The sequence below is a fragment of the Panulirus ornatus genome, chromosome 58 (assembly GCF_036320965.1).
Source record: "Panulirus ornatus isolate Po-2019 chromosome 58, ASM3632096v1, whole genome shotgun sequence".
In the NCBI taxonomy this organism is placed as follows: Eukaryota; Metazoa; Arthropoda; class Malacostraca; order Decapoda; family Palinuridae; genus Panulirus; species Panulirus ornatus.
Genome location: NC_092281.1, coordinates 16,654,408 through 16,674,660, shown reverse-complemented (window position 1 = coordinate 16,674,660; position 20,253 = coordinate 16,654,408). Strand labels below are relative to the sequence as shown.

At 44.7% G+C, this 20,253-nt stretch overlaps 1 protein-coding gene and 1 long non-coding RNA gene across 4 annotated transcripts in view; one reads left to right on the top strand and one right to left on the bottom strand.

The window, feature by feature from the left end:
* LOC139766581 (uncharacterized) overlaps positions 1-20,253 on the top strand; it is a 157,846-nt gene that overhangs the window by 50,021 nt on the left and 87,572 nt on the right. The window lies entirely within an intron of this gene.
* LOC139766579 (PDF receptor-like) overlaps positions 1-20,253 on the bottom strand; it is a 117,800-nt gene that overhangs the window by 36,282 nt on the left and 61,265 nt on the right. For all 3 annotated transcript variants that reach the window (XM_071695430.1, XM_071695429.1, XM_071695431.1), the window contains exons 4-5: positions 16,480-16,637; positions 3,255-3,358 (exon numbers count right to left, since the gene is read on the bottom strand). In XM_071695430.1, the coding sequence (XP_071551531.1) occupies positions 3,255-3,358; positions 16,480-16,637 (262 nt within the window). The remainder of the gene's footprint in view (positions 1-3,254; positions 3,359-16,479; positions 16,638-20,253) is intronic.

Genomic DNA, 20,253 nt, shown 5'->3' with positions numbered 1-20,253 from the left:
TGATGGTGATGGTGGTGTGACGTGGCTGAACGTGATGGTGATGGTGGTGATGGTGATGATGGTGTGACGTGGCTGAGTTTGATGGTGGTGATGGTGATGGTAATGGTTGCGTTGCTCAGGTAGCAAAGATGGTAGTGATAGGGGGTAGTAGGAATGGTTGATGAATGGAAAAAAAAAATAATAAATGGGTGTTGTTGAACGAGGATGAAAGGAAATGTTTTCGCTCGTTTAAGTTAATGGAAAAAATACCAGTAAAATTGGAAATAATTCTACACGCTAGGTACAGCATCCATTATGAGCCGCGGAATAGTGGGGGAAAAAAAAGCAAAACAAAACTTGATTTGCAGCTCTCTCTCTCTCTCTCTCTCTCTCTCTCTCTCTCTCTCTCTCTCTCTCTCTCTCTCTCTCTCTCTCCCCCCTCCAAAATGACAAATTGCTCTATAAACACGAAGCGATGCTGAATGATGGACTGTGTGTGTGTGTGTGTGTGTGTGTGTGTGTGTGTGTGTGTGTGTGTGTGTGTGTGTGTACTGCTAAGTCCTGACACACACACACACACCTGAAAATCCCCAGGTCCCAGTGCGCGCTGCTTGGCTGAAGGGGGAAGAGCACACCAGCGGAGACTGGCCATCTCTTCTGTACCATGCGTTCCAGACGGACGGGAAGGAGGGCTCGGAGGTACAATGTCGATCATGCAAAGTCCCAGGGGATCATATTGTATTATAATCTTGGAGTTCGCGACTTTACGTGAGCGTCAGCTCCGATCGTGTGTGTGTGTATTTGGATATAAAAGCTGAATGATACGTAATACAGATCATGGACCGCGCTTCATGCCGTGAGATCCGACGCTGGGTACGAAAAAGATGCGTTTATTAACTGGCTCTTTGATTGGAATCACACCAGCGTTAAGCCCATTTTTCTCTCATGCCATTGTGATGAGTATTTAAAGCAGTCTAACCCCCTCTCCCTCTCTCTCTCTCTCTCTCTCTCTCTCTCTCTCTCTCTCTCTCTCTCTCTCTCTCTCTCTCGTCTTGAGTCGTATATCTTCAAGGACGAGCTCAAACCGGTTCCTTCTTCTCCTTCGCGCTTGATCATAATGATCTTCGGAGGGGGAACTAAAGTAGATCTACCTCAAGAAAGAAAGAAATTTTCTTAAAGACTAGGCATTTGTGAGTGAGGGATTCTGTGACCCAGATCACCGGGAAACCATTTATCAAGATGAGTTACTTACCTGCCCGCAAAGTTTCCAAGGGCCTTCTACTGTACATCCATCAATAACTGTCAAATGTTATCGTGGGTCAATACACGGTAAAAGTGTCTTAAGGTACAGTAAACCCACAATGCATTCCAGTCTCCACGAGTTTTAAGATCATTATCCCGTATTGGAATTCTTCCTCAGTATCACTCTACTTTAGAAAGTCAACTTTGACAAAGGGATTTAAAGGCAGATAAAGAAAACGGATAGAGGGATGAGGGTGGTAGTTTCCAACGATATGAAAGCAGCGCTTTTGAACTTGCTCGTCCCAGCCAGACGCTATTGACCGTCGGGTACATTCTCTCTCTCACGAGACATCTCGAGGACCTGGCCAGGGCTTCTTGTGTCTCGTGAGCGGATAGGACAACACGCCTCTCAGCCTGTGACCTAAAATGTGTGGTGTAAGAGTATATATATATATATATATATATATATATATATATATATATATATATATATATATATGTATATATATATATATATATATATATATATATATATATATATATATATATCAACTGACTGTTATATTTCTTTCTTGTGTCTCCCCTGATGATGTGATTATTACACGAAAGTGCACTTGGGAGCTTATCGTGTTTCATTCCCCGTGGATTCATCTCTCTCTCTCTCTCTCTCTCTCTCTCTCTCTCTCTCTCTCTCTCTCTCTCTCTCTCTCTCTCTCTCAGCGGGATTCCTTTATGTTCCATGTGAACTGATACTCGCTCGCTCGCTGGAATGCACTTAAAGAAAGATGTATGACCAGTGTTTTTTTTTATTTAGGTGGACGGCTTAGCGCATGAATGGCAATAGTCCATTATGGGTTGCGAAAAAAAAACAACAAAACTTAATCTTTAAGCTGGATTAACTTGGCTGCGATTCACTTTGCAAGAATTGATGATGCTTCATTCTCTCCAGCAGAACAACGCGCGCCTCTCTCTCTCTCTCTCTCTCTCTCTCTCTCTCTCTCTCTCTCTCTCTCTCTCTCTCTCTCTCTAACCTGGTGCACGAGCGGAACCTAAGGCTTCATCTGCCTCAGCCAAAGGCAGACAGACACTTTGGTTGTTAACAATGAGAACAGGAACTGTGTGTTCAAGAGAGACGGCGGTTTATGCAAGGAATTACGTATAAACAAAGGATATGATGAAATAAAAGAGTAAATGGAAGCTGATAATGATATATACAAGTTGGGGGTTAAAAAAATGTGAGGGAGTTACGTCAATGAGGATTGATCATGTCTTTCCATGTATGTTGATCCGCTCATTTATCAATGTGGATGGTCAGATACGGAGAGAAATGATGCTTAGATATTTAGTGTAGTGGCTTACCTCAGACAGGAGACAGTCGGTAGTACAGAAGAGACAGGAGTAAAGACGGTGTACATGGAAGACGGAGAAAATGACAGGATGGAAGAAGAGAGAACTTGGAAAGAAATACACAGCTAACGGACAGACACCTATAGGAATACATAACTGCAACACACACACACACACACACACACACACACACACCTCTAATTTGCATACCATGACACTGCCAATCACGCCACTTCAGAGAGGATGACATGACAGCAGTGACAAAAAAAAAAAGAACATTTAGCTGAAACAACAGGTGGCCAGAGAGAGAGAGAGAGAGAGAGAGAGAGAGAGAGAGAGAGAGAGAGAGAGAGAGAGAGAGAGAGAGAGAGAGATGAACGTCTGAAACAGAGGAGGGCGAGATAAACAGTGACGAGAGAGAGACTGGAATGTGAGGTTGGAGATGAGCAGATGAAGAGAGACACGAGAGAGATTGGGGAGAATCAAGAGAGAGAGAGAGAGAGAGAGAGAGAGAGAGAGAGAGACGCACCAACGCCTTAGAAAGGGGGAGACTGAGAGATACAGCCTGATATTAGAGAGACAGACGAGGATAGCAAGACTGAGAGAAAGACGAGAGTAAGAGAGAGACGAGAGGAAGAGAAAAAGAGAGAGAGACACAGAGAGACGTAACCCCCGAGACTACTCACCTGAAGTAGGAGAAGATGGCTAGAGAGACCAGGATGGAGGCGAGAGACAGGGAGAGACCCACAGTCTCGATGACCCGGCTCACCTCGGCCACGTGAAGCTTCAGCTGCCGATATGAAGTCACCAGGTCATTTCAGGTTCATGCTGACGTATCCAAGTCACACCTGAGGCCACGCTGGTATACCTAGGTCACCTAAGGTCACGCTGACGTAGTCATTTCACCTCAAGCCACACTAGGTTACCGAAGGTCTCGCCCACGTAACTAAGTCATTTTAGGTCATGATCAGGTCATCACCTTAGGTCGTGTTGATTAAAACTAGGTTCACCCCAGGTCACAAAGATGTTACCAGGTCACCACTTTAGGTCGTGTTGATTAAAACTAGGTCACCCCAGGTCACACTGATGTGACCAGGTCACCACCTTAGGTCGTGTTGATTAAAACTAGGTCACCCCAGGTCACACAGACTTAATTAAATTATTCAATCCAACTCACAAACTAATTATCTGCAGAATGTACGAAAAATGAATGTTAAAAACCTTCGCCTCGGATCATATTCTCGTGATTTAGTAAGACATGATACAAAAGAAAAAATAGTCGCAGTGAGCAGGTGACAGATGAACCCGAAACCTGAAAAAAATTCGAAGACAAATATTTTGAATCACGGAAAGATGGTCCTATTTTGCATGGACAATGTACACGTCTTTCCATATACTTTATGACGTACCTTAAAGGTTTTGTCCTTAACGTCCTATATATATATATGTATATATATATATATATATATATATATATATATATATATATATATATATATATATATATATATATATATATTTTTTTTTTTTTTTTTTTCATACTATTCGCCATTTCCCGCGATAGCGAGGTAGCGTTAAGAACAGAGGACTGGGCCTTTGAGGGAATATCCTCACCTGGCCCCCTTCTCTGTTCCTTCTTTTGGAAAATTAAAAAAAAACGAGAGGGGAGGATTTCCAGCCCCCCGCTCCCTTCCCTTTTAGTCGCCTTCTACGACACGCAGGGAATACGTGGGAAGTATTCTTTCTCCCCTATCCCCAGGGATATATATATATTTATATATATATATATATATATATATATATATATATATATATATATATATATATATATATATATATATGTTTACCAAATGGCGTCCTAGCTTCGTCTCTTCGATGTATATCAACTGACTTATATTTCTCTCTTGTGTCTCTACTGATGATGTGATTATTACACGAAAATGCACTTGGAAACTTTTCGTGTTTCATTTTCCCCGTGGACTCATAGGAATATATATATATATATATATATATATATATATATATATATATATATATATATATATATATATATATATATCTCAAGAATCTTGTCTTTGGTTGGTCCAGGAGCCACAGAGCATCACATATTTAATAGATTCCCACGACCATTGTGGCCAACTGTGTGATATTAATGTTTACATTCCCTCAAGGCTATATTTGGCCTCGGGGAACAGCTGACAATATCAGAGGCCAGACTTGGGGAGGGAGGAGTTTGCCTTTGGTTGTGGCTGTCAAGACCTATGACCATCGCAAAGGCTCTGGGTTCTCCCGCTAGACCCGTCCTGTGTGTGGCTCGCAGTGTGTTGTCTGTTTGTATAGTGTGGGACAGGAATATCAATAATTGTGGGGGTGATCATCATCTCGTGTGTGTGTGTGTGTGTGTGTGTGTGTGTGTGTGTGTGTGGTGTATACTGAAGATACAAAGATGAGTATTCCTATCTAGTGTGCAGTGGAGGTGCCTTCACGCTATAGAGCTACGTCAAAAGCTTTCCTCGTTTCGTACAGATGAAGGTCTGCATTGAGATCGTATAGCACAATAGGTTCATACTGAGATCGTATACCACAATAGGTTCATACTAAGATCGTATACCACAATAGATTCATACTAAGATCGTATACCACAATAGATTCATACTAAGATCGTATACCACAATAGGTTCATACTAAGATCGTATACCACAATAGGTTCATATTGAGATGGTATACCACAGTAGGTTCATACTGAGATCGTATACCACAAAAGATTCATACTAAGATCGTATACCACAATAGGTTCATACTGAGTTCGTATACCACAGTAGGTTCATACTGAGTTCGTATACCACAATAGGTTCATATTGAGTTCGTATACCACCACGTGTGGACAAGCCATGCATTACTCACACACTTCATCAAGGTGTTTGACGCCGCACTGGCATTCACCACAAGAGGTCCTTCGTCAGGTTAATCTGAGCACGTCTTGCTCCGCTGCAGACCCTATGGCGCCACAAAGGGCATCGTGTGGTGACGTAACAAGGAGGGTTCGAACTGGGGTTGACATTTTTATATAAAGTGTGGTTGAAATTCTGTGGCAAGTAAAGCGTGAGTGAATGTTGTTGGAGTGTGGTTAAGTGTGGTTTGAGTGCGTGACTAAATGCTGATGGGGTGTGGTTAAGTGTGGTTTGAGTGCGTGACTAGATGCTAATGGAGTGTGGTTAAGAGTGGTTTGAGTGCGTGACTAAATGCTGATGGGGTGTGGTTAAGAGTGGGTTCTGAGTGCGTGACTAAATGCTGATGGAGTGTGGTTAAGTTTGGTTTGAGTGCGTGACTAAATGCTGATGGAGTGTGGTTAAGAGTGGGTTCTGAGTGCGTGACTAAATGCTGATGGAGTGTGATTAAGTGTGGTTTGAGTGCGTGACTAAATGCTGATGGAGTGTGGTTAAGTGTGGTTTGAGTGCGTGACTAAATGCTGATGGAGTGTGGTTAAGTGTGGTTTGAGTGGGTGACTAAATGCTGATGGAGTGTGGTTAAGTGTGGTTTGAGTGGGTGACTAAATGCTGATGGAGTGTGGTTAAGTGTAGTTTGAGTGCGGTGGCTCAGTTAAGTATATACGAACTTTAATGGCACATCAAATTCCTGTCAAGTGCATTCAAAGCGTTGCTTCGTGTGATCAGATATTGATTGTGTGGCTAAAGCATCGTTTCAATTGCGGTTTGAGTGTCGTTCAAGTGTGGTGGCAGTATCAAGCGTAGCGACACAGTAGATTGCGTTTAACGTGGCCTTAGCCCAGGCTGGTCGACGTTAGGGAGTTGTTTACGGTCACTTAGGGGGCAAGAGAGAGAGACACAACAACAACAGGTCTGGTGGCGGCTGCTATGGCTCGTAATCACGACTACCTCCCTGGTAATCAGGACTTATATGGCTTTTATGACTGATTTTCGAATATCATGTAGTTTTTTGTCTTTTTTTGGCCAGTATTTGATTGGATATACATATATATATATATATATATATATATATATATATATATATATATATATATATATATATGTGTGTGTGTGTGTGTGTGTGTGTGTGTGTGTGTGCACCTTCTGTCCATCTTGATATATTGCTGAATATTTTCTACTTCATTTCTGTGAATTCATGAATGTCTATCTGTATGGAAATCTGAGTGTATGATAGGTACAGTCTGTATGAAAGAAGGTGTAGAGCAGGTATGTGTACTGTGTATGATGTTCAAAGCATTTACTTAATGTGTGTTTGTATATTCATGTGTTCGTGCGTGTGGCCAAGTCCATGTATTTCTATGTACATTAACCACACATCGGTACATCTATAAAGATGGAAAACATAAACCAGAAATGAAGCCAAGTCAGTTGTAGGAACATACACCTTCAAGCTGACCCCAGACGTCTGTTTACCACGTCTGATTTACATACAAACAAGTCCAGATGGTGTCTAAAAAAAAAAAAAAAGAAAAGGTAAAAGAAGACGTGTCTTCAAAGTTTTATAATGTTAATTTTCTCTAATACATCTACATTCCCTTGTAGTATGAGAGAGGATAGTATGAAGAAAAATAAATACTAAGTGTTTAATTGTGTTCTGGCACTCGTGGACTATGGACAGACAGACATACACAGAGGGACAGAGCCACGCCAACACTGTGTGTATTCCCTGTGTTACTGTGTCGTCAGGAGGTGAATTTGGGACTTCACGGTGCCACCCGATGCTTCGTGTGGGCGACGACGACTCTCGATATCCAATGCGTGCCACCCTCACCAGCGGAAGCCCCAGGATGGATGTGTCTTGTTGACAGCTTCGTCCCAAAAGCGTTTCCCCTTTCCCTCACCTCCCCCTCCTGCTTCTCTGCATATCCCAGGGGTTGGTCGAGCTCTGTCGTAGAGTGACGCCTCAGAGCGAGCTCTCTTCCCTACAGGGACCTTCCCGGTCGTCAGGCACCGATTAACGCTTGCCCGAGAGGCCAGAGAACATATCTGAGCTCCAGCCACAACGTCTGTGCATGAGACCGTTATCAGCCCGAGGTCTTTTCGTTTCATCAGTTTATCTGGCATTGTGGACGTGAGTCTGGCGACTCTATCTCTGACCGCCAGTCTTGTAGAAAAAAATAGAACTGCGAAATCGGTTTCTCTTTTCTTCGAAGTCAAAAGGCATCGTCGAAACTACTTTCCTCCGTAGCGATATGATACCACCTAAGATATCAAGGCAAAGGAAGGCCATTAAGTAGACTCAACGGTTTATATGGGTCATCAAATTTGCTTACATCTCCAAGAGGCGTGTGAGGAAGCGCCTGGGTTGGGTTCCCATGTACAGAGGCAATCCAAGAAGATGGAACTACCCACTGTTGTAAATTCATTTACAAACGACGGAAAAGTCGAGGCAAGGGACGTGTGTCGCTGCGTAAGCACTGTAAAAAGTCTACAACCAACATCTTGTCCGATTCTAAGTGAAGAATAAATACTTCCCTCACAAGATGGTAATGGAATTTACGTTAGGATAAAGATGGCAGTGACTTCTCTAAGTCAAGACGAAGTGACAGAATGACTTGCTTCCTCCCCTGGGGAAAAAAAATATAGAAGGAAACATGAGAGATGGCCAGTTTCCCCGGAAGCTCCTGGAAAACCAAAGAATGTCATTGTGCAAAGCCAGCACTTCAATGATACGAATTCTGACGTATCCCGAATCGGAGATTTCGTCCCCACTGTGTCAGGCATGGAGAGCCAAGTGTTTGGAATACTGTGTCGCAGACCTGGGGGGGCGCCGGCGGCGTGATACACTGGACTTAATGGCATGCATGCAAGGTAAAAGGAAGACTCCTGTTTTCGAAATAGATGGCACACTCACAGCGCACTATCTATCCAAACGCAAACGATTTCATTGGTGATGAGATATTTGGGTTGATGGTCAGTCATGTGGGAAGGGTGTGTGTGTGTGTGTGTGTGTGTGTGTGTGTGTGTGGGAGGAGTGCTGGGAGTTGTGAGTTGAAATCCTGCAAGGGAGGAAGGTAGAAGGTGTGGTTGAGAGTGATGAGGGAGTGGGAGGGAGAGAGAGAGGTGAAATGATTTCAGATGCAGAGTGTACAGGGAGTCGTATAACCAAAGGGTTATCCTCAGATCTGATGTTTGATTGTGATATCTACCTTCGCTCCTCTGGGTCAAAAATTACTACTGACCAAGAGCTATTCCCTACATTTCATGGTGTTACCGGGCTCCGCCTGCAAGGGGTGAAAAACGACATTGGGCGAGGCTGCATCATAACGATGACTGTCTCGTTAAAGAACGTTCTCACGCCGAAGGAGTTCTACATTTCCCTGCTACTGGGAGTAGCGCAGCTTTAAGCGGAAGTAGCCTTCAAAATGAGTTGTGAGTAACACCAAGACTTATTCACATACATCAATCTTCGGGTAATTATATATCAATGAATAACTATATGCCAGTGTTACATGACCGTAAATTACACACAACGAATCACTTTGATCCTGCCGCTGTACAAGCCACGTTGTACCATATCCGACCTTACTCTCTCCCGTCGCAGGGTCGGTTCTTGCGTAATTCCTATGTCAGCTCGGTGGGATACGCCCCTACTGAGATTTCCCGTCGAGGGTAAATCAACGAGTAAACGAGCACACTGGGGTTTACCCCCCCCCCCCTTAACTACCGGAGGCGTAAACCAATAAGTAAACCAGTGTTCTGGGTTTACCTTAGACGCCAGGGCACCTAGGAATAGTGTACGCCCCGCTTATTGCGTATCCATCGCCCTACCTTCCATAGCCGAAGCACTAACACACCTACGCACCAACGCATCCATGTACCAACGCATTCATGTTCCAACACACTCAAACACCCGTCGTCTCCAAATACCTAAGTGTGATCTTTGGTAGAGATGGATTGGTTGAGCGTTTTGCAGGTCCATACAACCCACAGTCATTCCATGTCTCCCCTCCTCTCTCCACACCGCCTACTGCCTCTATTTTCATCTCCCTCTCCCGGGTAAATGCCTCTCCTCTTTCCCCTCGGCCTTTCCCAGTAAATTCCCTCGCTCTTTCTGTACTCTGGGCGACCTTAGCGGTGGGTCATCTACCACTCTCAAGAGGGCACAAGAATTACCCCTGGGGAAGACAGACACTTTGTCCATGCTGCCCCCACCTCTCACTTCATGTTACTGACACACACACACACACTCACACACACACACGCACACGCACACTCACAACTACCTGACCTTTCCTAACCTAAGCTGAGCTAAGTTAAGCTATGCTAAGCTAAGTTTGGATGAAAAAAAAAAAGGAGATTGTAAGGGATGATACCTTATTTTCTAACCCTGCCTATCTATTTTCCCCTTTCAGTTTTTATATCCTTAATCCCCCTCCCTCCTCTCTCTCTCTCTCTCTCTCTCTCTCTCTCTCTCTCTCTCTCTCTCTCCCTCTCCCTCTCTCTCTCTCTCTCTCTTGCGTAGAGCAAGTTACCGAGGGAGAAGAGTCTGGACATCACAGGCGCTGGTCCTCCTTTGGCTGTCACAGCAAATTAAACCCTGACGGATGTGTGGGAGGGAGAGAGAGAGGGAAGGAAGGAGGGAGGGAGGAAGCTGCCGGGCCTCCAGCAGCTGCCTCAGCGTTTGTTCAGCTGCTCTAGATGTTCAGACGTGTGAGGGAGGGAGGAGCAGGTTAGGGTGATGTGGGTGTTGCCCTCGGTGAGGCTGACCTGCTCTAGCTGCCGGTTGGCTACTATTGTCTTCATCCTTCCAAACCAGATGTTACGTGTGTGTGTGTGTGTGTGTGTGTGTGTGTGTGTGGTGATCAGAACCACCGTTCTGCTATGGACGTTGACAGCTGAGGGTGCTCCTAACATGCGACTACACTGGAATATCTCACTGTATTGTCATCTAGGCTAGGCAGTCATCCTTGTGTTGGGCAAAGATAGAACAGTTCACACAAGCCTGCGTCACCGTTCGTGGCGCTGTGGAGTACTTACAAGCCAGAGAGGCTGGACAAACACGTTCTAATCCACGGGAACACAAGATGACTGTCGTCCTGTATGACTTTACGGCAGACGCGAACATGTTTGGGCAACAGGTTGTGAGTGAACTATCTCTGACACAGTTTGTATTTGTATCTGACGTCCTTTTTCTCACCTTTCTTCGTCTCTCACCTCTTAAATCCCCTCTCTCCCCCTCTCAACCACACTCTACTACATATAATCCAACTACCTCATCATCTCCCATTCGTATAACACTATATTTCCTCAGTCACAACTCTTTAATTTTTTCTCATGACGCTCTTTTCTCTGGCCACCAGCAGCGCCTCCTCCTCAAGCTGAGACCGTCCGTCCACACGTGAAGTACGTGTATAGCTCGTCCTCCAAACCTCATCCTTTACCCAGGGAGTCGTTTCATAAACGTTCGGATTCTTCTTCTTCTTCGTCATCTCCTCCCCCGCCCGCCCCGCCGCTCTTCGTCCGTCACCTACCCGCTGAGGATCACGTTGAACCCATCATTGCTCGTCGCATTTCGACACGTTTATTCCTCTGTGGTCGGCAAGGTCCACCAGGAGGGAGCACCTTTCCACCAGCTGACACACACACACACACACACTCTCTCTCTCTCTCTCTCTCTCTCTCTCTCTCTCTCTCTCTCTCTCTCTCTCTCTCTCTCTCTCTCTCTCTCTCACTACACCTTCTATTGAGACACATTCAGCTGCCACGGCCTTCACGGGGAAGCTCTTCTTGTCCTTCCCTCCCACAGAGAGTTCCCAGGCCCCCCCCTCCTCCTCCCCCTTGCCTCATCATGGCCTTGTCAGCTCCTCCGTCCCCTGTTTATGATTATCTTCTATCTCTCCTCCATTTGCTGAAGCTGATTTGAATTTGCCTGCGATATGCTGGAGACATTGTGTACTTGCTTCACATAAGATGGGCGCGTTCTGAATGGTCTTTCTGTGTGCTGAAATGACTCTCTTTCTTTCCTTTTCACGTACTGAAGTTTGTCCTCCAGTTTGGTATTCATATGGTGAACCAATTTGCAATTAGCTTTCCACAAAATGAAGTCGTTCTGTACTTAAGTTGTCCACGTCACTCAGACCTATAATTTTCCCCGTGAGGGCTTTTTCTCGACTTACTCTCCTTAAATGGTGATTATAATCATCCTTGAGCTCTTATGTATACTTCTACTACCTTATTATCTCCTATTTCTCCTCCTTCGTTGATGATCCCAGAGATATCGTACTTTTCCTACTTTGTTATCTCTTCTGTCTCCTCCTTTGCTGTGAACATCCCAGACCATCTACCCATCTCAATCATTCCTGGTTAGCAAAGGATATCATGGGAAGTCATGTGGTTTCATAATATTCCATGAATATCCTGGATAGGAGATGAAGAAGTTTACCCATGGTCGTATCTATATATACTACACGTTTGTCTGTGATATTTCCTTATACGTAAAGGCCTTCCCTCCTATATATGTGTATGGTTTCCCCAAGAACCGAAAATGTTACCCCTCCACTCCTGCCTGTTATGGGATCAGCTGCATTAACAAGCTTGTCACTGGTTGTGGATGATGTATTACCACCACATTAACAACCTAAACCTGGATTTCTGTGAAACTCGAATTATTCGGAATTACATAAAGGTCATTTGATGAGCTTTGAGGTCAAACGTTGTATTCACACAAGTTCCCAGTATTGAAGCCAATCACTTATTGAGAGTGAATATTCTTTTTCAACATTGGGTCAAATCAAACAGTATCTGTAATTATTTCCCCCCCCCAAAAAAAAAAAATGAAAAATGAAATTACTGAAAGTGTGTCTTCAAGGTAAAAGTCACATTGGAAGTGTGATTTTCAAGGTGACAAGGCAGCAAGTATAGACCACAAGTAGGGTGCTTTATCAGGAAGCTCTCCACCTCTTTAATCTGACAAATCCATTAATGGAGTATTTGAACTCCGCATGATTGCCCAACCCTCCAAAAAAAAGGGAACCTCTTTCCCATCTAGTATGATTATGATGCGTAAACTTTATATATATATATATTTTCTGTTTAGCTTAACGATGTAAATTTTGATGAACCCTTTTCAAAGCAACTTAATGATTTTGAATCACTCGTTGTATCAAACTCCAATATAGATGGGAGAATGAGGATACGATACCCCCTTTTCAGATGTTAACTTTAACAGATAGAAAAAGTATTTTAGGATCATCTTTATATTGGGAAGAAGTAGATTCTAGTTTTACGCATTCCCTATCACTGCTTTCATGATGCTTAAGAAGAGACTAATAAGGGACGAAGTCACCTTCTGCCAGTGTTGTATCACTCGCAAGGAGTCGACATTTCTCTTCTACTGTAGGTAGCGCAGCCTTGACCTGCAGGAGCCTCGGGGAATGACACAACCTGGCTAACACCAAAGACTCGTTCTCACAGCACATACGCCGGTGTTACCGGACTCTCCGCTTGGTTGCGGCTCCATCACCGGTGAGTGCAATCAGGTCGAAGACATTCCAAACCCCTCAAAAGGAATCCCTGAAGCCTTTCCCCTTGCCACTAAAGGCAGCACTCGCACATCCAGGTCGCGTGCCAACACTCAGCCAATGAGAATATACGTGGAAATAAACATCCACACACGAACAAATACACACGCGTCACACAGCAACCCAGACGAGTAAGGAAAAAAAAAGAAAAAAAAAAGAAAGACGAGGTTCCCTTCTTTTGTTACTGAGTAACGAGGCATTTAAAGACTCACAATAGACCTGGTTCATATATATATATATATATAAGCATTTTTACTCCGATCTTTTTTTTCTTTCATGTAGTGGCGGATGATTTTGTCCATCCTAGGGTTAATATATGTGTACTCATTCGGCCCTCGAATGGAAGTAGTGAAGTGTAGCAGTATTTTAGCAGCATTCCTTTACGATGTTTCAACTTTTGGTGGGTAAATGAATCTCTTTTTTTTTTTTTCACTATTTTCTTACGTTGGCCCTATGTCTTGTCTGCACGGTGGTCCTTACAAGGTGTGTTAATAGAAGACCCTGAAGACCATGTGTCTTGTATGCACGGTGGTCCTTACAAGGTGTGTTGATAGAAGACTCTGAAGACCATGTGTCAGTCTGCACGATGGTCCTTACAAGGTGTGTTGATAGAAGACTCTGAAGACCATGTGTCTGTCTGCACGATGGTCCTTACAAGGTGTGTTAATAGAAGACTCTGAAGACCATGTGTCTGTCTTCACGGCGGTCCTTACAAGGTGTGTTGATAGAAGACCCTGAAGACCATGTGTCTGTCTGCACGGTGATCCTTACAAAGTGTGTTAATAGAAGACCCTGAAGACCATGTGTCTTGTCTGCACGCGATGGTCCTCACAAGGTGTGTTAATAGAAGACCCTGAAGACCATCATGAGCGTTATGCTGGGCCAATTTTAGCCCGCATGGCTCATCCATTTTGACACTGATGCCTCATGTCCACCAACGTGGGAGCCATACGGACCTAACCCTACCTCTCTGCAACACTAGAGCCGTAAATCTACACGAACAAGATACAATCCTCGCCATTACGACGGGACCGACATCTGTTTGCATGACGGATATGCTACAACGTAGTATCGCATGTAGAAAATGGAGAACGTAAATCTATACAGTTAATTTTGTCGTTGATCAGAAAAGATTTGGCGTCGATGCACATTTTCGAAAACAGTCGGTCATATGCGGTCCATTTTCCATCGTAAATAATTGAAATGTGATCCGTATGTTGTCAAAAAGGCCTTGATGTACGGCTCATATATCCCCAAAGAGAACTGATATGCGTTGTATTGGTCATCCAGAAATATTGATATGTGGCCCACATATATTGCTGATATTATCTAAATATGTTTACCATCACAATCGAAAACGGAAAATGAATTGATGTCTGTGTATACTTGAGCCTCAAACAGATGCTCTGGAAGGGACGTACGAGGTATGTCAACCTTGGCCAGAGATAGCACCATAATAATTACGCGTGGCCAAACTAAATAAATTATTCAATATTAAGGTATTTTTTTTTTATAAAAGAGTAAATATGAGTATACAATGACGGTGGCAATAGATACAATGACGGTGGCAATAGATACAATGACGATGGTGGCTAAATAGATACAATGACGGTGGCAATAGATACAATGACGGTGGCAATAGATACAATGACGGTGGCAATAGATACAATGACGGTGGCAACAGACTCGCCCATCATTAGGATTGTAAGCAGACCATTATACAATTCGTTAAACGAATGAATGTCGTCAAACGAGGGTGTACACACTGATTTATCTGAATGAATATACAATATACTGACTCAGTCCTGCGGGATGATAAACAGCGTGCACTGCGCAGCGGAACTCAGGATTAATTTGCCTCGTGAACCCAATCCCACTTGGATAAGTCGTGGAAGTGAGCCGACCTTTCCCCGTTAAGTGTTCAGCTTCAAAGAGTAGAGCTGAGCAGAAGTTGAAATTGCCGTTTTCCTCTACGCCAACTTCCCTCTAGGAGTCGGCGACAGAATCGCTGAGGTAGACAAAAGCAATCTCCTTTGAGCACCGCAACAAGTCTTCCCTCCCGCGCTGGCGGTCCTGCAACTGTGAAACTAGTCTGCAGCTACCTGGTCTAAGGACGCCCCTTGCGTCACTGGACACCCATCTAAGACGTCACAGGAATCTCTCCTTCTCTCTCTCTCTCTCTCTCTCTCTCTCTCTCTCTCTCTCTCTCTCTCTCTCTTGGTCGAGGAAACTTAGGGCGGGAAACTGACCGCAGGGCGTTGACCTTGTGGTTGCTGGAGCACCCAGCGTACCACCGCCTGCCCACTGTGTCGCGTCTCACCAACGACTCTTGTGGCCGAAGAACCAACGGAATCGGTATTGCTCCTGCGGAGGAGGAGCGACGGTGAGGGTAAACGCTCTCTGTTCGTTGTGGGTGAACATGACTACGACCCCCACCATGCATGAGAGGAGAGGGTTGGCTTGTCTTGCTCCTAGGAAGCGGGAGGGATATTATTTGTGCCATAATGGGCACACATTTGGCCAGACACCTGCAGTGTTGGGGGCTGGAGAACAACCAGACATCTGCAGTGTTGTGGGCTGGAGAACAACTAGACACCTGCAGTGTTGTGGGCTGGAGAACAACCAGACACCTTCAGTGTTGTGGGCTGGAGAACAACCAGACACCTTCAGTGTTGTGGGCTGGAGAACAACCAGACACTCGTAGTGTTGTCACCTAATTTCAGTTACCAACAAACCTCTCCATTGTTGTCGGTACTCAACAAGCCCCTCTGGTGTTGTCAGACATGTAGGAAATCCTCTCTAGATGTCGGTACCCAAAACTCTCCTTATCCTTTTGCAAGTATCCAATAACTCCCTCTATTGTTGTCAGCACCCAAGAAATGTCCTTTATTGTTGTCAGTAATCACCAATCCCCTATACCTCCTTCCCACAAAGCACTATCATCTTATCCATATTCCCCATCACACACACACACACACACACACACACACACACACACACACACACATATGAGGCAAACCGGTCCTGTCCGGGTTCGGGCTTGCCTGCGTTCAAATCCTGGGCGCGAAAGTCGGCCCACAGACAATCTAAGTTTTCATCCTCCTCTCGATACTGGTCGATAGATAGGTACCTGGTTTAAGCTGGTGTATGTATGTGTGTGTGTGTGTGTGTGTGTGTGTGTGTGTGTGTGTGTGTGTGTGTGTGTGTGTGTGTGTATCTATACACAAAGGAGTGAACAGATTTTATATATATATATATATATATATATATATATATATATATATATATATATATATATATATATATATATATATATATATATATATATATATATATATATATATATATATAAGGTAAGAAGACAGGGTAACACGTCTCACCTGGGCATCTTCCTTGGAGTTAGCGTAGAGCTTGTCCATAAGGATTCTGATCTCCGGGATGAGGCAGGGCGTGTAGTTGGTCCAGCCGCCCAGGAGGCCCTCCTGCAGTGTCCTGCCCTCCCAGTAGCCTCCCGCTGTGCAGTACCTCTCAGCCACTTCTGCAGGGGGAGCAGAAGGGGTAGGGCACGTGAGCCTGGTTAAGCGTGGGTAGCATGGGAGAGTTGCATGTGTGTGTGTGGGGGAAGTCGGTCCTCATATATGAGGTGGATGTTTGTATGTGTGTGTTTGCGTGAGTGTTTGTCATATGCATGTTTGCGTTTAATTACCATGTTACACTGACTGTTAAAGTGTGTGTGGTGTAGTGTAGTGTAGTATAGTGTAGTGTAGTGTAAATTGGTGTAGTGTAGTGGTGTGGTGTGGTGTGTATGTGTACACAAATAAGAGTAAAGCCATGGTACATACATACAAAGTTACGAGACGGGAGAAACACACCGGGGTGCTTGGGATGTCCCCAATGTACTCCAATTGGACGCTTGCTGCACCACGTAGACCCCTCTGTCATACACCAACCAGGTCCAGGTCAACTGCGAATCTCCCGCAGTATATCACACAAGCCACTGGACGCCAGACTCCGAGAGAAACTGCAGCGACGTTGTTTCCAGACAGGTCAAGTCCTGAGGGCTAGGAAGAACCAACTTCCCCTCCCTCCCTCAACTTCCGGGACTTTTAGGGATCAGCGATGAGCATCGTCTGTCTCCTGGTGGGAGATGTAGGATTGGAAAGTTTTGCTTCACCGGGAGAGTCATAATGTAATTCCTCTTCCCCACGAAGGGGGGCGCCACGGCTTACGGAAATCACCATGAAGCCGGCACCCAGCCACTAATACTTCCTCGTAACAGCGGACCACCGTTGGTAAAACGAAAAAAAAAAAAAAGGAAAAGGAAAATCGTATGATATTTTTACATTATATCATTGTCGGTATTATATAACCTCTGAGGCTCCTGAAGCATCAAGGCTACACGTCACTCAGTAGCAGGGGAATGATGGACTCCTCTCTTTTTTTTTTATTGGAATGAAAGGGTCTTCAGCGAGAGTGCACTCCTCCTCCTCCTCCTCCTCCTCCTCCTCCTCCTCCTCTTCCTTTTCCGTCCATTGACGATAATACAGCCTCGCCGACAGATGGAGTTCGTTCGGTAACGCCATCAGCGTTATATAACGGAGGAAGCCTTTTCAACGTCGATCTTGAACACCTCTTCGTGTCGTAACGGAAAGTCGAGCATCTTCCTCGCCACGTATGGCCTCCGTGAGCAGAGTACACTACCCAGCTCACCCCATGGGAGGAGGTTCTACACTACCGACACACTAGGGAGAAGATCCAGTCTACCAGTACACTTAGAGAGAAGATCCAGTCTACCAGTACACTAGGGAGAAGATCCAGTCTACCAGTACACCAGGGAGAAGATCCAGTCTACCAGTACACTAGGGAGAAGATCCAGTCTACCAGTACACCAGGGAGAAGATCCAGTCTACCAGTACACCAGGGAGAAGATCCAGTCTACCAGTACACTAGGGAGAAGATCCAGTCTACCAGTACACTTAGGGAGAAGATCCAGTCTACCAGTACACTTAGGGAGAAGATCCAGTCTACCAGTACACTAGGGAGAAGATCCAGTCTACCAGTACACTTACAGAGAAGATCCAGTCTACCGGTACACTAGGGAGAAGATCCAGTCTACCAGTACACTTAGGGAGAAGATCCAGTCTACCAGTACACTAGGGAGAAGATCCAGTCTACCAGTACACTTACAGAGAAGATCCAGTCTACCGGTACACTAGGGAGAAGATCCAGTCTACCAGTACACTTAGGGAGAAGATCCAGTCTACCAGTACACTTAGAAGATCCAATCTACCAGTACACCAGGGAGAAGATCCAGTCTACCAGTACACTTAGGGAGAAGATCCAATCTACCAGTACACCAGGGAGAAGATCCAGTCTACCAGTACACTAGGGAGAAGATCCAGTCTACCAGTACACTAGGGAGAAGATCCAGTCTACCAATACACTAGAGAGAAGATCCAGTCTACCAATACACTAGAGAGAAGATCCAGTCTACCAGTACACTTAGAAGATCCAGTCTACCAGTACACCAGGGAGAAGATCCAGTCTACCAGTACACTAGTGAGAGGATCCAGTCTACCAGTACACCAGGGAGAAGATCCAGTCTACCAGTACACTAGTGAGAGGATCCAGACCACTCCTGACGGTGGGATTCTCAAAATACGGTGGCCCTCGCCTTCCGGAGAGGCCTGGCTGACCTGAATTTTGATAAACATTTCGTCTGCAACATCTCAGGAGGGTGAAGGCTACGGAGAATGTACATTCAGGGTCTCCCTCCCAGAGAATCCTTTGTCGTCCAGAAGGAATAAGAAAAGTGGGCCGGTATGGAAACGGAAAAAAAAATTAGAGTTTTCTTTTTTGTATCTAAAGAGAGAGAGAGAGAGAGAGAGAGAGAGAGAGAGAGAGAGAGAGAAGGGGTGGTGGAGTAAGGTGTATTGATGGCTACCTCCCATTGTATGTGAATGATCAGTCTCTCTCTCTCTCTCTCTCTCTCTCTCTCTCTCTTAGGAAACGAAGCGATGATGAATGACTTTTGCCGTAAAAAAAAAAAAAGAGGGAGAAAAAAAATAGGGGGTGAAAGAAACAACAAATGACATATACTTTGCTATTTGTCGTGTGGAAGCGGTAAAGGCAATGTATGCTTCAACACACACAGTCACCGAAGGCTGATGATGGACCAGGTTACGAACAACACGCAAAACCTTCGAGGCTCATACGGAAAAAAAGAAAAGAAAAATGGGGAGGGAAATTTGATGAATTAGTGTGAGCGATAGACTTAGTTCTCCTGAGAGGGTAGGGGCAGAAGGAGACTTGATCCGGGCCTTTTATGACTTTTTCAGTACCATTTACGCCACCGTGTGTGAACATAAGGGTCATTAAGTGAGATATATGAGGCAACCTCTTTTAAGTCTTTATTCCCTCTCCGTGAAAGAGAAGACAAAGTGGCTTTAGCGTTATGTGTAAAAAGAAGAATTTTATCGTCGAGGTTGACGAGGTGTCATTGAAGAATTTCTTCCTTTTTTAATCTGTCTTCATCTTTCCCTAATGATACGTGAGGATTACAAGCGATGGAAGTGGTGTGGTATTTCTTGGCAGTTAACTCACCCTCTTATGGCCAGTGGGAGACAAGTAGTATCATTGTTAGTGGATGTTTTTTTTTCAAAGAGTAAAGAGCCGTTAAGGACATTGAACCTAAAAAAAAAACATAGACATGCAACGTTACATGACACGGTTGGAATAGTGGCTGATCCAGAACAGAATGTTTCCATCTCCACAGAGGTCAACAAGTTACCCCTCTTTAAGTCCAGAGAACCACGAATCCAACCTTGCACCCCACCCTCACCTCGAGTGACCCAAGCGCTGCCACTGAGCGACGCACTCAACCATTTTAGGCATCACATACAATACACACATGACATGCACTTCTAAACACTAGAAAACATCAACACAAAAAGCAATAAACAAGCTATATTCCCTCAGGACTCTCGTTACCAAATTTGAACAAGAATAACGTTCCCTTAACATAATCTAAAAACAATTCATCTGCTCCACCCTAAACTACGCCTCACCTGTTAAATGCAAGCCACACGAAACATAGCACTCATAGCAACCACTACCTATCTAGCAACCACAACCACAAAACTTTGAAGTCGAAA